General features: G+C 34.2%; 1 protein-coding gene across 2 annotated transcripts in view; it reads left to right on the top strand.

The window, feature by feature from the left end:
- Positions 1-11419, top strand: part of FUT8 (fucosyltransferase 8) — a 61191-nt gene extending 49772 nt beyond the window's left edge. The window contains exons 8-9 of one of the 2 annotated variants that reach the window (XM_074149124.1): positions 5570-5720; positions 9770-11419. In XM_074149124.1, coding sequence (XP_074005225.1) covers positions 5570-5720; positions 9770-10087 — 469 coding nt within the window. In that variant the 3' untranslated portion in view covers positions 10088-11419. The remainder of the gene's footprint in view (positions 1-5569; positions 5721-9769) is intronic. The other variant, XM_074149125.1, reaches the window with a different exon arrangement.
- The last annotated feature ends 739 nt before the right edge of the window (positions 11420-12158 follow it).

Raw genomic sequence — 12158 nt, 5'->3', positions numbered from 1 at the left:
TAACTTTAATTTCTGCTTGTAACATAACAGAATTCAATATTACTGTAACAATCTCAGTTATGCATTTTTTCTTTGTGTTCAATTCTGAACCTTTAGCATGGTATACTTTAGCTTTGTGAATAATAATGAGATGTACTACCTATGTAAACATGTCATCCTAAGTTTTCAGTAGCAATAAAAGCTAATAGTGGAATTGTGACTTGTTTAGTAAAACAATACTGGATTTTATTAAGCATTGCAGTTTCTATGGCAATTCAAAGTCCATTCCAAATCACATTTTATTGAAATATGATAAGATACAGCTTACTAGTACAACATTAATTTTGTACATTTTCTTAATAATAGCTATAGAATCTGTAAATAGTGATTATTTTTTATGTGTTGCTGCTGAATTTTCAGTTTATAGTTTACACTGAAACATAATTTCCCAAGCTGCTTGCACCCTACTGTTGCTTGCAATCGAATAGAACTCATTTGAACCCTCCTGTGATTTCATAGAATGCAGGATGCAATTTGATGTTTCAGCGTGTAAAGGCATCTGAAGGTCAGGTTAAGGTCAGGTTTTGGTAATAAGGAACCTTTTCTTTCTTTTGTTGTGAAGAAAAAGACAAATGAGTTTACACTTCTGATAAAAGAGTTCTAGTCACATTGCACTACCAAGCCTTGATAGAAGCAGCTGTCACATTGTACTGCAGTAGCTTATGTTGCGTTCATTATTGGGTGCATTAATATTAGTAAGTACTAGATTCTATATATCTCTTTACATGAGAGTGAGTGGCTGTCAAACAATGCTGGCATTTAAATAATGAAAATTTCGCCAATATTCACACAAATAGGCATGTTGTTTCTATTAAGCGAAGTATTTCAAACCACTCAGAGTCATGAAAGGAGAAATGTTTTGACTTAAGTTTCAGAAACTTCCGTTGCAGTCAGTTGTTTACCAACTGCAAGTACAGTACTAAAGACAGTGGAGTCAGTACGATCAATTTGTAGACTGTTTTTGTTTGTTTTGCTTTCCAAAAGAAAGAAAGAAGTGATATATTTTCAGAATTAGGATGATACACAACAACATGATTAGAGAGGAGTGTGGTTGAGAGTTCAACAGCTGCAGTGATTATGGGATAAAAAGCACTTGACAACTTGTGGCGAGCAGAGGTCATGCTATTTGTCTTAGGTAAGTGGTATGTTAGGGATGGTGCAAATTGCTTGTTCTTTGACTGATTTGATACTTTTTGATACAAAATTTTGTATTTTCTTTTTTATGTGTTTCCAGTCTATAATATTATTGACAGCATCTTCTCTCTTTAAGGTAGAGTGTTCAAAATAATGCAGCTGAACATGCACATAAATTCTTAAGAAACCATATTTAATACCTTGCAGGTTTATATATGGATCTTTTGAGGTCTCTTTTTCATGTATATGAGCAGTAAAATTCCACAAATTGCATTCTTCCTTTCAGGACATTTACCTGTAAAGTCATCTCTATTTTGCTTCTTTCATTTTTTGCAATAATTTGCCTCCCTCATGAGGTTTTTTTCAGCACTTATGAAAGCTTTTTTTTTTTCCACACCCTATTTCGCTGTTTATTTACTTCCACAATAGCAAGTTGATGTCTTTTCTCCCTGTGTACTATCTGTAGTTCAGCTGTTGCAATGCTCCCCGCCCCTGAGCCATCATATGCCTAATATATAGAATTCAGTAGCGCTTCAAAGTCCTTGAGTCTGATGAACAGCTCATACATTTTCCATTTCTTTTTGGAGCAAGACCTGAACAAACACATAATTTCTTACTCCATCTGTTTACACACGTGCTCACAGGCGTCTTTCAGAGGGAAGAAAACTTGCATGGCCTGTTCTGGACACTTCCCCAGACCTAGCAAATTGATAGCAGGAGCCTGGGACTGTCCCTGGTTTGCACTCACTGCACAGTGTACTGATAAGCTCTAGTTACACAATGAGTTATTCAGCTTCTGAAACCAATTGGAACTTGAAATGGTCTCATAACTGTGCTTGGTTTGTATCCTTATCTGAGGCCGGTAGATGCAGAAAGGAAAGATTTTAAACTCACTCTTCTCTACCTTCTTCTGATTTCTTCTTTTCCCTTTTTCCTAGTGGGGAAAAAAAAACCCACAAATCCTTCCTGGCCTGTATATAGGTTTCAATAATCTATTAGGTAGCTTTACAAGAATTAGATGTTATTTTTTAGATACGTGGAGGAGATAGACTACATATAGTTAATCTGATACAAATAAAAAATTATTATGCCAGTTTCCATTCTTTGGTTGTATCTTCACAGTCTGCTCTGTTCCTGCTATAAAGAAGAGAATGTGTGGGTACTATCTTTGGAAAGCTAGGAGAGATCCTACAAAATACTGTATTTAGGCGATTTCTCTTGATAAGAGTATGACATCTTATTATTTATTATTCATTTACGACTGCATTCAGGAATCCTAGTACTAGGATCTTGCCTGAGTTCTGCTTAAAACAAACAAACAAACAATCTCCAGAAGGTTACAATGTAAGTATTACAGTAATCATAATATAAATATAGATAGAAAGTGGAATAGAAGGAAGCAATAGCTAACTATACAGCTTTGGAAGTTGCCTTTATTCTTTGTAGTCATTGTGGTAAGAATAGCTTTAAATAGTATCTAAAGCATTACAGTGAGTGGGAAGGAGAATTAAACCTTTCCTTATGGAGAAGGTCAGTGGGCCACATATGGCTAAGCTTGAGAGGAGTATGTATTTTTCTTTATGCTTTCTTTTACTGTACTTTTTCTTTACACTCTCTTTTCAGCCTGGAGACAGGATGGTGGAGACAGCAAAGTATGGCAGCTATTATGCTCACATTTTAGAGTGTTTAAAGGAAACCTCTTTTCCCAAGCATGAACATAGCATGGTGTGTGGGGGGGGGCAACATAAATGTGCTTGTAAACTTAAACATGGGAGTAGATAAATGCTAAGCTGGGATCAATGGTTTGAAGAAATAGGTTCTGAAACTGTTGATAAGGTGAATTTGGATCAGCTTTACAAAATGGAATTAAAGACCAGATTTAAAAGTATCTCAAAGACTGTTTCCGGAATAACGGGAGGAAGGAGAAAATTCTCAATGTATGCATAAGGAGATGTGCAAATAATTCTGTTTGGGTTTCTTTGGTTTGTTTTTTAACCAGATCCAATATGACATTGGTGTGCTTCATTTGTTAAGTTATTAGACTGATCTTTTGCTTGTAAGAAATCAAATTCTTTAAGAAAGGTTATTTTGTCTATTCTGAGTATGTGGATTCTCATTTTTGAAGTCTGAAGGAAGTGATTAACTTTAACAGTGTTTCTGATGCCGAGAACTTGGAAGGGGGTGTGTAAATATCTTTACTATGTTCACTGTCCCTAGAAATGACACCTTCTGTTAAACTTTCTTCATGTTTCTCCCCTCAGGGCTGTGTCACTGAAATAAGACTGATGCCCATTTCTGTTCCTCCGCTAGTTTTCTCAGTAGAGTATGACATATTTCCAGTTCTGTACTTTTTTTGTTTCTTTAAAAAACCCCAACCCAATATCATCCACTCAATGGAAGTAGAAATAGAATATATCAAAAATATTGTGTTGTCATCCGTTGTATTTCGGGAGCTGGTTAAATATTGACAGAATATGTTAGACATGAGAAGATACTAAAGAAAATTATCATTGTGATAGAGTTCATCTTGAAAAAACTATTTCTTGATCCATATCCTTCTATAATTTCTCAGAAGGGATCTTGTCAGTTGTTCCAAATGAATAATGTTTCCACTTTCTCTTCCTTTTTATTTTTTAGTTGGTTTTGTTTTGTTTGTTTGCTTTGTTTTGTCTTGTTTTTAATGTAACATGAACTTCCCCTGATGTTCAGGATCAGATGCAACTTTCAAAGTTGCTATACTATCTCTGGGAAATTTACCGTGCATATGTTATTTTTTGTTAGAGCAGATATTTCTCTTGGGAACACAAAATTCTATTAAAATCACTATGAAGATAAACTAAAATTCTTCCTCAAATGTGGAAGTTTTGCTTACGGCTTTTTGATTGGCACTTGAGATAAATTTCCTGATTTGGTAGTCATGAGTAGTGAATGTTACGTGGAAAAGCCAGCTGTATTTGCCCATTTCACTTTTGGGAACAGTTTTCCCATAGTTTTGACATTAAAATGGAATAAATTAGGGATAGTCTTACGGGAGGTCCTCATAATCTATGCATGTTTATAGTGTGTCCAGAGTGGATGCAGCAGCTGCATTGTTGTATCCAAGTGTGTGCTGACTTCAGTATCTTTCCAAGAACTCATGAGTGTAAACCTTATTTTGAGCTTTGCTCAGCACAGGAGTGTCAGGCTTTGAAGCATCTAGTTACAGGTCTGAGCTATTGTTGCTCCAGCATTAGGGCCTGCTCTATATTCTGATTTTCTTTATTAAACTATATAAGAATGTTTAATTCTTCCAAATGTACTATTAGTTGCCTTACTGTCTTCTATAATATATTGCTTTATAATTATTAGGAAGTTGTAAATTTGAAAAATAAATTCTATTTTAATTACTTTATAATTAACGCTGTACTTGAAATTTCGAGTTGGCAGGTTCATCACATGAGTTGCACTTCATGATTGAAATATAATTATTGTGTAACAGCAATGATTATGTTCTTTCTTAATCTACCTGGAATTTTTCATATAAAACTTATTTTTGGTAGGAGGCTGTCTGAAAATGTATTTAATTTGTGTTACTTTCAACTGTTTATTTCAGATTTCAGTTCCCCAGTACAGGGATACAAATGTTTTGAGGAAGACCGTTCTTCTTCTCTGACATTTTTTTAAATGATTTTTTTTTTCTCTCAAAGTCATTGTTACATGTTAAGAACTTTTAATTTTATTTTTAAAATAATATAAAACAAGGGTTTATATTTCAAATAAAAATATTTCTACTTAAAGTATTACTATTTTGCTTATGATATGTCAAGAAAGGTTTATTGACATGAAATTTTACACTTCGATTTTTTCCTTTTGACCACGAAATCACAAAATTTGTTCTCCATGTGGCCTTAATAACTGTGAAAGACTTTTTATTTTTTTTTGTTAGTTTAGATTCATTTATTTAATATGTCCCTTTTAAAGGTTACTGATTTTCTTGTGCAGTGTCATAATCAGTATTTAATAGAATGTATGGTAACAAATAAAACATAGTCTGTTAAAGATACGGTCCCGTATTCTGTTTAGTAGTACAGAAAGCGAAGTGATCTGAGTATATTTCATCTATAATCAGTAGGATTAGCAGAATGTGATATTTACTTCCTGATGTGTTTTCACTTTTACAGTGTCAGATCTCAGACAGACTTACAGCATCATTTTATTTAGTTTTATCTTTTCTGCATAAAGAGAGGGCATTCTTGGAGGCAGGAGTAACATTCTAGAATGTTCAGCAAAATTATAATTTATTCCCCATAAAGCAGAGACTCGCTTAAATTAACAATCTTACCTTGCAGCAAAGATGATGCTTCTTTAAAAAAAAAAAAAAAGACTTTGCTGTTAACAGTGTATTGTATTTTCACAGGTATCCAAATTATGAATTTATCAGTGATAACTCCATATCCTGGTCAGCAGGACTTCATAACCGATACACTGAAAACTCCCTGAGAGGTGTTATTCTGGATATTCACTTTTTGTCTCAGGCAGACTTCCTGGTCTGTACATTTTCATCCCAGGTAAATTGAAATACAAATACAATGCAGAGTATATATGTACCAGTTCTAAATCTTAGTTTTCTTTGTGCTGCTGTTATCTTACTCTCAGTGCTTTCTCATGAAAATTTCAGGGAAGAATTAAAAGCTTGGCATGCTATGTGAACGTTGAAGAGGATTGTAAGCACTGGTTGATTGCTTCTCTTCAAATGAAGTTACTGGCTTAATTAAGGCATTTGAAATAAGCAAGAAATAATATTAAACATGTTTAAGAGTTCCTCATTTTCCATAAAGTTAATGTGTAACTTGTATCCATTCATTTCTGTGCAGCTCAGTTAAGGCATTTAAAATAAGTAAAAATAATTTAAAACATGTTTTACACTTCTTAATTTTGCATAGAGTTAATATGTAACTTGTGTCCATCCATTTCTACACATCATTGCACTCTGCTACAGTTTAAATATGTCTGCTGTTGCCTTAGTTGATTTTGGGAGTGGAAGAGAATGAAGAAAGCATTTAATTTCTCTTTAGAGTCTATTAGATTTCTAGCAATCCAGCAGCAATGCAATAAACGTGAGTTCTGACCACTGTAATCCATAGAGACTTCTTGTTGCAGCTAATTACATGCTACAAGCTTCCTTCCTTGAGTGGTTTGATGAAGCAAGTTGGAATCCATTAGAAAACTGAATCATGTAACTGTCATCATTGCCATTTCCTTCTTATTACTTCATATTATATATTAATTTCAAATATCATGAAAAGCTGTTTAAAAAGCTTTTTTTTAAGATTAAAAAAGGCCAGAAAGCAGTATTTTGTGACTGATATGCTGACCCACCTAATTCAAGTATGGCAAAATATGATTGACGTCAGAGTGAATGTTTTTCTACCTATTGTTGTCATATATGCTCTTAGGTGACACTCCTGGTTAGGAAAGCTTTTAGCTATAGGTGGCGATAGATTGTCGTCACACATGATTGTACTGTTACATGGAAGTGGACACAAATCTTAAAGTTAAAATTCACTTCAAAAAGAAATGTTTTTCACAGCCTCAAACGTAAATTGTCTTCTGCACTGTAATGACAATTAGATAGGTGACAAGCGTAGTATTAATACTAATATATCATCAATACAGTGATACATTGACCTTGACAGCCAGAATTCTTAGTAACGTTCCCATGACAAGAAGACAGCAAAACCAGAAAAAGCATAGAAAAGTCTCTTATCCATCGGTCATGCTTGTGCATACATTATTTCACTGTTCACCAACCCTGTGAAGAAGATGACATTTTATAGCATATTTAGAAGGTTATTGATGTAGCTACTTCAGACCAAGACATGAACAAACTCTAAGGAAAAATCGTCACTAAGAAAAGCTTGTGAGGAGCCATCTACTCTTACAACAATGTTTGATTCAGCTGAAGTATATCCACTGAATGCACGTCACCGTGAAAGAGGTGATCACCAGCCAACCCCGTGGCTGTATGTCTTAAATGCCACACATGCAATGGTGTAGAGACAGGTCATATTGTGAAGGAAGAATTATGTGCTGTTGGATGAAAAATTAATAAGAAATCTCTAAATTTTCTGCTATTATTATATTCAGATAGTGTTAAAATGTGTTAAAAGTGGTAAATGTTTGCTTCAAATAAAACACTGGTTATAAACAGAAGAAAAATGTTTAAGTACAAATGGTTTGGATGGAATGTATTGTAATTAAATTGTAAGTATTGGAGTAATTTCAAAAAAGAGAATATACGCTAAAACACATCGACATAGTTAAAGTGATACAGGTCGATGAAGACCTCTGGAGGTCATCTGGTACAACCCCCTTTGAGTGTACCTGTGGGGTACATGGTCTCTTTGAACTCCAGTCTCATTCTGCACCTCCTGGCATTTGCAATAGACATATTTGCTGGATGGCATATTTTTGTTGTCCAGACTTGCAGAAAATACTACTGAAGTCTAGGAAATCGTGTATTAGACTGTTACTCTCAATAGCTGGGACTATGAATTTGGTCCAACTATCTACCTAAATTTGTTCTGGGCAATTTCTTGTGTTTTAATAATTCAAATTCCTCAAAAATAATTTAGCACTGATTTTGCTGGTCATGGAACAATGTGGATCTCTACAGTATTTTCACATATTGGGCTTGTCTCAGGTCTGTTGCAAGTTTTCCCACTGCTCAGAAAGATTTCTCTTTTATGGGTTTAATTTGATCCTCTGATCTCTAACATTCAAACTACTATCCCTGTCCTTTCATCAATTAAATCAACAGTTTGGTAGTTACTTTGGCATTGAAGGTAAGCAAAATCAGGCTATTAATGACCATCTTTTGTCCAATCTGTATGAAGAGAAAGTAAGGATAAGAATGTAGTCTAATTTATTTCCTGTGTGATTTTGGACTTTCACGTTAATTAATTGTATGCTGACCTTTTTCCATTTTCTTTTCCTTGCCAAAAAGAGTAAAAACTTCATTACAGAGGTAGTAAGAGAAAATTACACTATATGTGAATAGGATCAGGTGCTTTAGAAAGTTCCCTATATTATTTCTTATTTATGTTACCAAAACTAAATGGATACTGATAAAAGCTGAAGAATATATATTTCATTAAAATACTGTTGTTAAAGAAATGAGGCTGATCAAGTGATGTGGAGTCAAGGGAAACAACCCACCTTGGCATGTTTCAGCCACAGGGCATTGAGATGTGTAGAAAAGCCATGTGATAGTTACACAAATCATAACACAGTAGCAGGATGAAGATTGCACATTAAAACAAAGAGCTTTTCTGTCTCTTCAGTCTTCATTTAGATGAAATTGTAGCTCCCTCTGCCTGATGTATTTTTCTTAATAATCACTTTTCCTTCCAGGATTTATTAGTCTTTGTACTTTGCATTGTACACGTCAGTACAGAAATGGTCACAGAAGCTATAAAATAAATAACCTCTTACCAATGTATGGGTAATCAAATTTGTTTCTGTATTACGGTGTATAACAAGTTCTTCGAAATAATTAACTTCAGCCTCATCTTCTGAAAGCTACTTCTGAAAAGTTATTTCAAAGATAAGATGGAGAGGGATAAAAGGAAATCTATTACATTTTTAAACAAATGCTTCTCTCAAAGAAGCTGGGGAAGTACAAATGTCTAGTTTGACTGATCAAAGTTCTATTCACTGTATTTTTAGGGGGAGAAAAGAAAAGCTTTACTATATTTACGGAGACCGAAAATTATGAAAAAGCTCAAATGCTGCTTCATACTGAAGAAGTCTGCTGTATTGTTAGTTTATCAAGCTTATGAAAACCAGAGAAAAATACTGAAAAAATTAATGTAGACTACAAATCAGAAAGGTCACAGTGGCCAAATCAGACACACCTGATGGAGAAGAGCTTTCTAGCCAATGGTTGAAAAGAGCTTTATTAAATATAGTGGCAGCCTTTTATGTTTCTGGCAATTCTGAGAAATACAACACGATTCTCATGTGGGGACCTCTTCCCAGTCTGAAGACAGTTCCCTTCATAAAATGTGAAACAATGACACTTCAAAATGCATCTTTCTCCTCGCCTACATCATCATTGTCTTGCTGGAGTTCAATTTCACTTAGTTGTCTTCCAAGTTGCTGTCGTTGTTCTAATATTAACAGCAGTTTAAAGCCTTGGACTTCTGGAACTACTTGATTGTGAAAATTGGAGCATCCTTTAGAAAAGTAAATGTAAAGCCTCATTATTGTAGAATAAATTTTGAAAATGCAGGTTCTAACGGTTCAAAGGGAAGTAATATATAACTTTTAGTAGTAGTAGAAAAAGAAAGCAAATTTGCTTTTACATTTGATTGGCTACGAATCATCAATTTTAGAAAGCAGGATGGCTAGGGTTCACATGGATGTTTTCAATTTCTGCTGAAAAGTAGACTGTTATAATTATTCATCTATTTATTTATTTACTAAATCTGATTACCAGAGTACCAATTAAAATGTTGATCCTCTTGTGAAATGTAGTTGTTACACATTGGTTGCTGACTTGTGTGGTTTATTGCAGGCACAGACAATATTTATGACTTCTGTTTTTATTTCTAAGGTTTGTCGAGTTGCCTATGAAATTATGCAGACATTGCATCCAGATGCTTCAGCGTATTTCCATTCTTTGGATGATATCTACTACTTTGGGGGACAGAACGCCCACAACCAGGTTGCTATTTATGCTCATCATCCACGAACTGCTGATGAAATTCCTATGGAACCTGGAGATATAATCGGCGTAGCTGGAAACCACTGGGATGGTTATTCAAAAGGCATCAACAGGAAATTAGGAAGAACAGGCCTGTACCCATCATATAAAGTTAAGGAGAAAATTGAAACAGTCAAGTACCCTACATACCCAGAGGCTGACAAGTAGATTAAAAAGAAGACATTTGACAGTGATTCTCAATTTTGATTGGTTCAAACCAGTCAATGCACTAACTAATGGTTTATATGGGATTTGAATATGCATTTTAACATGCAGTTAAAATCAAAGCCTTTAGTAATGAAACTGGATAAGAAGCTGAGAACAAATGGATGGGCTATTACCTGAACTTACTCTTAAAACATTTTTTGTTATATGCACTCTCACACATGCACACACAAACCCACACGCAACAGGAAAACTGTTGTTTTATACTATTTGTCTCTTTTCAGGATTTGTCCCAGTCATTAGTCTTACATGAGCTTTGAGCTCTTTTTTCTGCCATTAATTGACAATAATGTTTAGACTTATAACACTGCCACATTGTGTAATTTGAGTGACATGAACATATTTTGTATGTGCAAAATTTAAAACATGGTGCCTATATTTGAAAAATTTGTGACCTTTTTAGAAGAGCCATGCCTGTTTCACAATGGGCAAGAGTCAGTCTTCAACTGGTGTTACCTTGACCACTGAACTTGCTTCAAACAACAGATTCAGATTTCAGACTAGATTTCTTTACAAGTTTATTTTTAGCATTTCATTGATTACTTCTCATCATTAATGAAATAAAGGATACATCCAACAATAAAATAGTCACTGTCTGTTAGGAACTTTTGTAAAACAATGCCATTAACGGATTCTTTAGTACTGATAATGTTTCTGGACATTGCCTTTGATTAAAAAAACCAAAACAAACCATAAAACCCACAAGGGAAAAAGTAGCTGGAGTTTCATTGAATTTTTAAATGCTCATTATGTAGTACAGCAACTGCTAGTGGCACAGTGTTTCTCAGTTCTGTGACGGTGGTTTTAGGAGAATGACTTCAGTGGCTCAATTCCTTACATTTATTCTCTAACGCTGTTCTTTTACCTTCTGTGTTTCTCTTCCAAAAATATTTTTGGGCGGTACTTATAGATAGCCACTTATCATTTTGACATTGAATGTTGTTACTTTTAAGTAAAATACTCCAGGTTATCCCATTTATAGAACCTGCCAATCTAGAGTACTCTAAAAAATTCTAACAATTTACCCAGAAAATAGTATGTTCCAAGAAAATATACACAAGGTTGAACTTTTATGCATGACATAAAATTGTTAGTAATTCTTAGTGTTTTGAAATCTGTTGCTAGTCTGCTCTCTATTAAGAAAAGAGATAATTTACAAAAGAATTTTACAAACAAGTTCGCAGATTTGGGCATTGTGTGTGTGTATATATATATATAAAATGTACAAGATATCAAGAGATTATTTCCAAATAGAAAGAATATTAATAGCGTTATACTGATTCTAGTGCAATCCAATCTGGAATACTGGAAGTGCAGAAAATGTTTACTATTCAGACAGTGAGAAAGTGCCACATGAGTAAAGATTAAAAAAGCATGGCTGGTTGACCTTAACAAAGCAAAAGTTAAAAGGATATTTAATTATATTTATGAATAGACCAAGAACACTGTTGACATAACAAATGGATGCACTTGTCCGTGAATAAATTTTAGGCTGAGAGGTAAAAGGAAATCTGTGGAGGTGTGAAGTCCAGCAACAGTCTTCTAATTGAAATAGTGGTGAGTAAGATGGAACTTGATTGGTATGTAAAGGAATTTACAAAGTGGTTCTCTTTGACGTTACTTGCAGGACTGATCCTGTAGACCCCTTCCAGTTATGTGTTCCTCAACTGAAAAACTATTATAGAAATATCAGTAAAAATGCACATAGATACCAAATGGGATTTAAAGAGGGACTGAAGGATAAAGCCAAATGGGTAAGAGCGGCCAAGAAATGCTAAAGATGATGAATTTTTGTGACTGAAGATGACTAGAGTTAACTGATGCTTCTTTATATTGAACTTACTAAGGAAGCTGTTCAATGTTAGTTTCCTGTCTAAGTGATTCTGATAGATTTTCCACTAACTTAGCCAAACTTGTGGTATTTCAGAGGCACAAATGTAGGCTAAATTATAACTTTTTTTAATTTGAATTTGAATTGTACATATAAAGCTATTGCTACTTTCCTTTTCTACTT

Source organism: Numenius arquata, chromosome 6 (assembly GCF_964106895.1).
Source record: "Numenius arquata chromosome 6, bNumArq3.hap1.1, whole genome shotgun sequence".
NCBI lineage: Eukaryota > Metazoa > Chordata > Aves > Charadriiformes > Scolopacidae > Numenius > Numenius arquata.
This window is presented reverse-complemented; position numbering and strand designations above follow the sequence as displayed.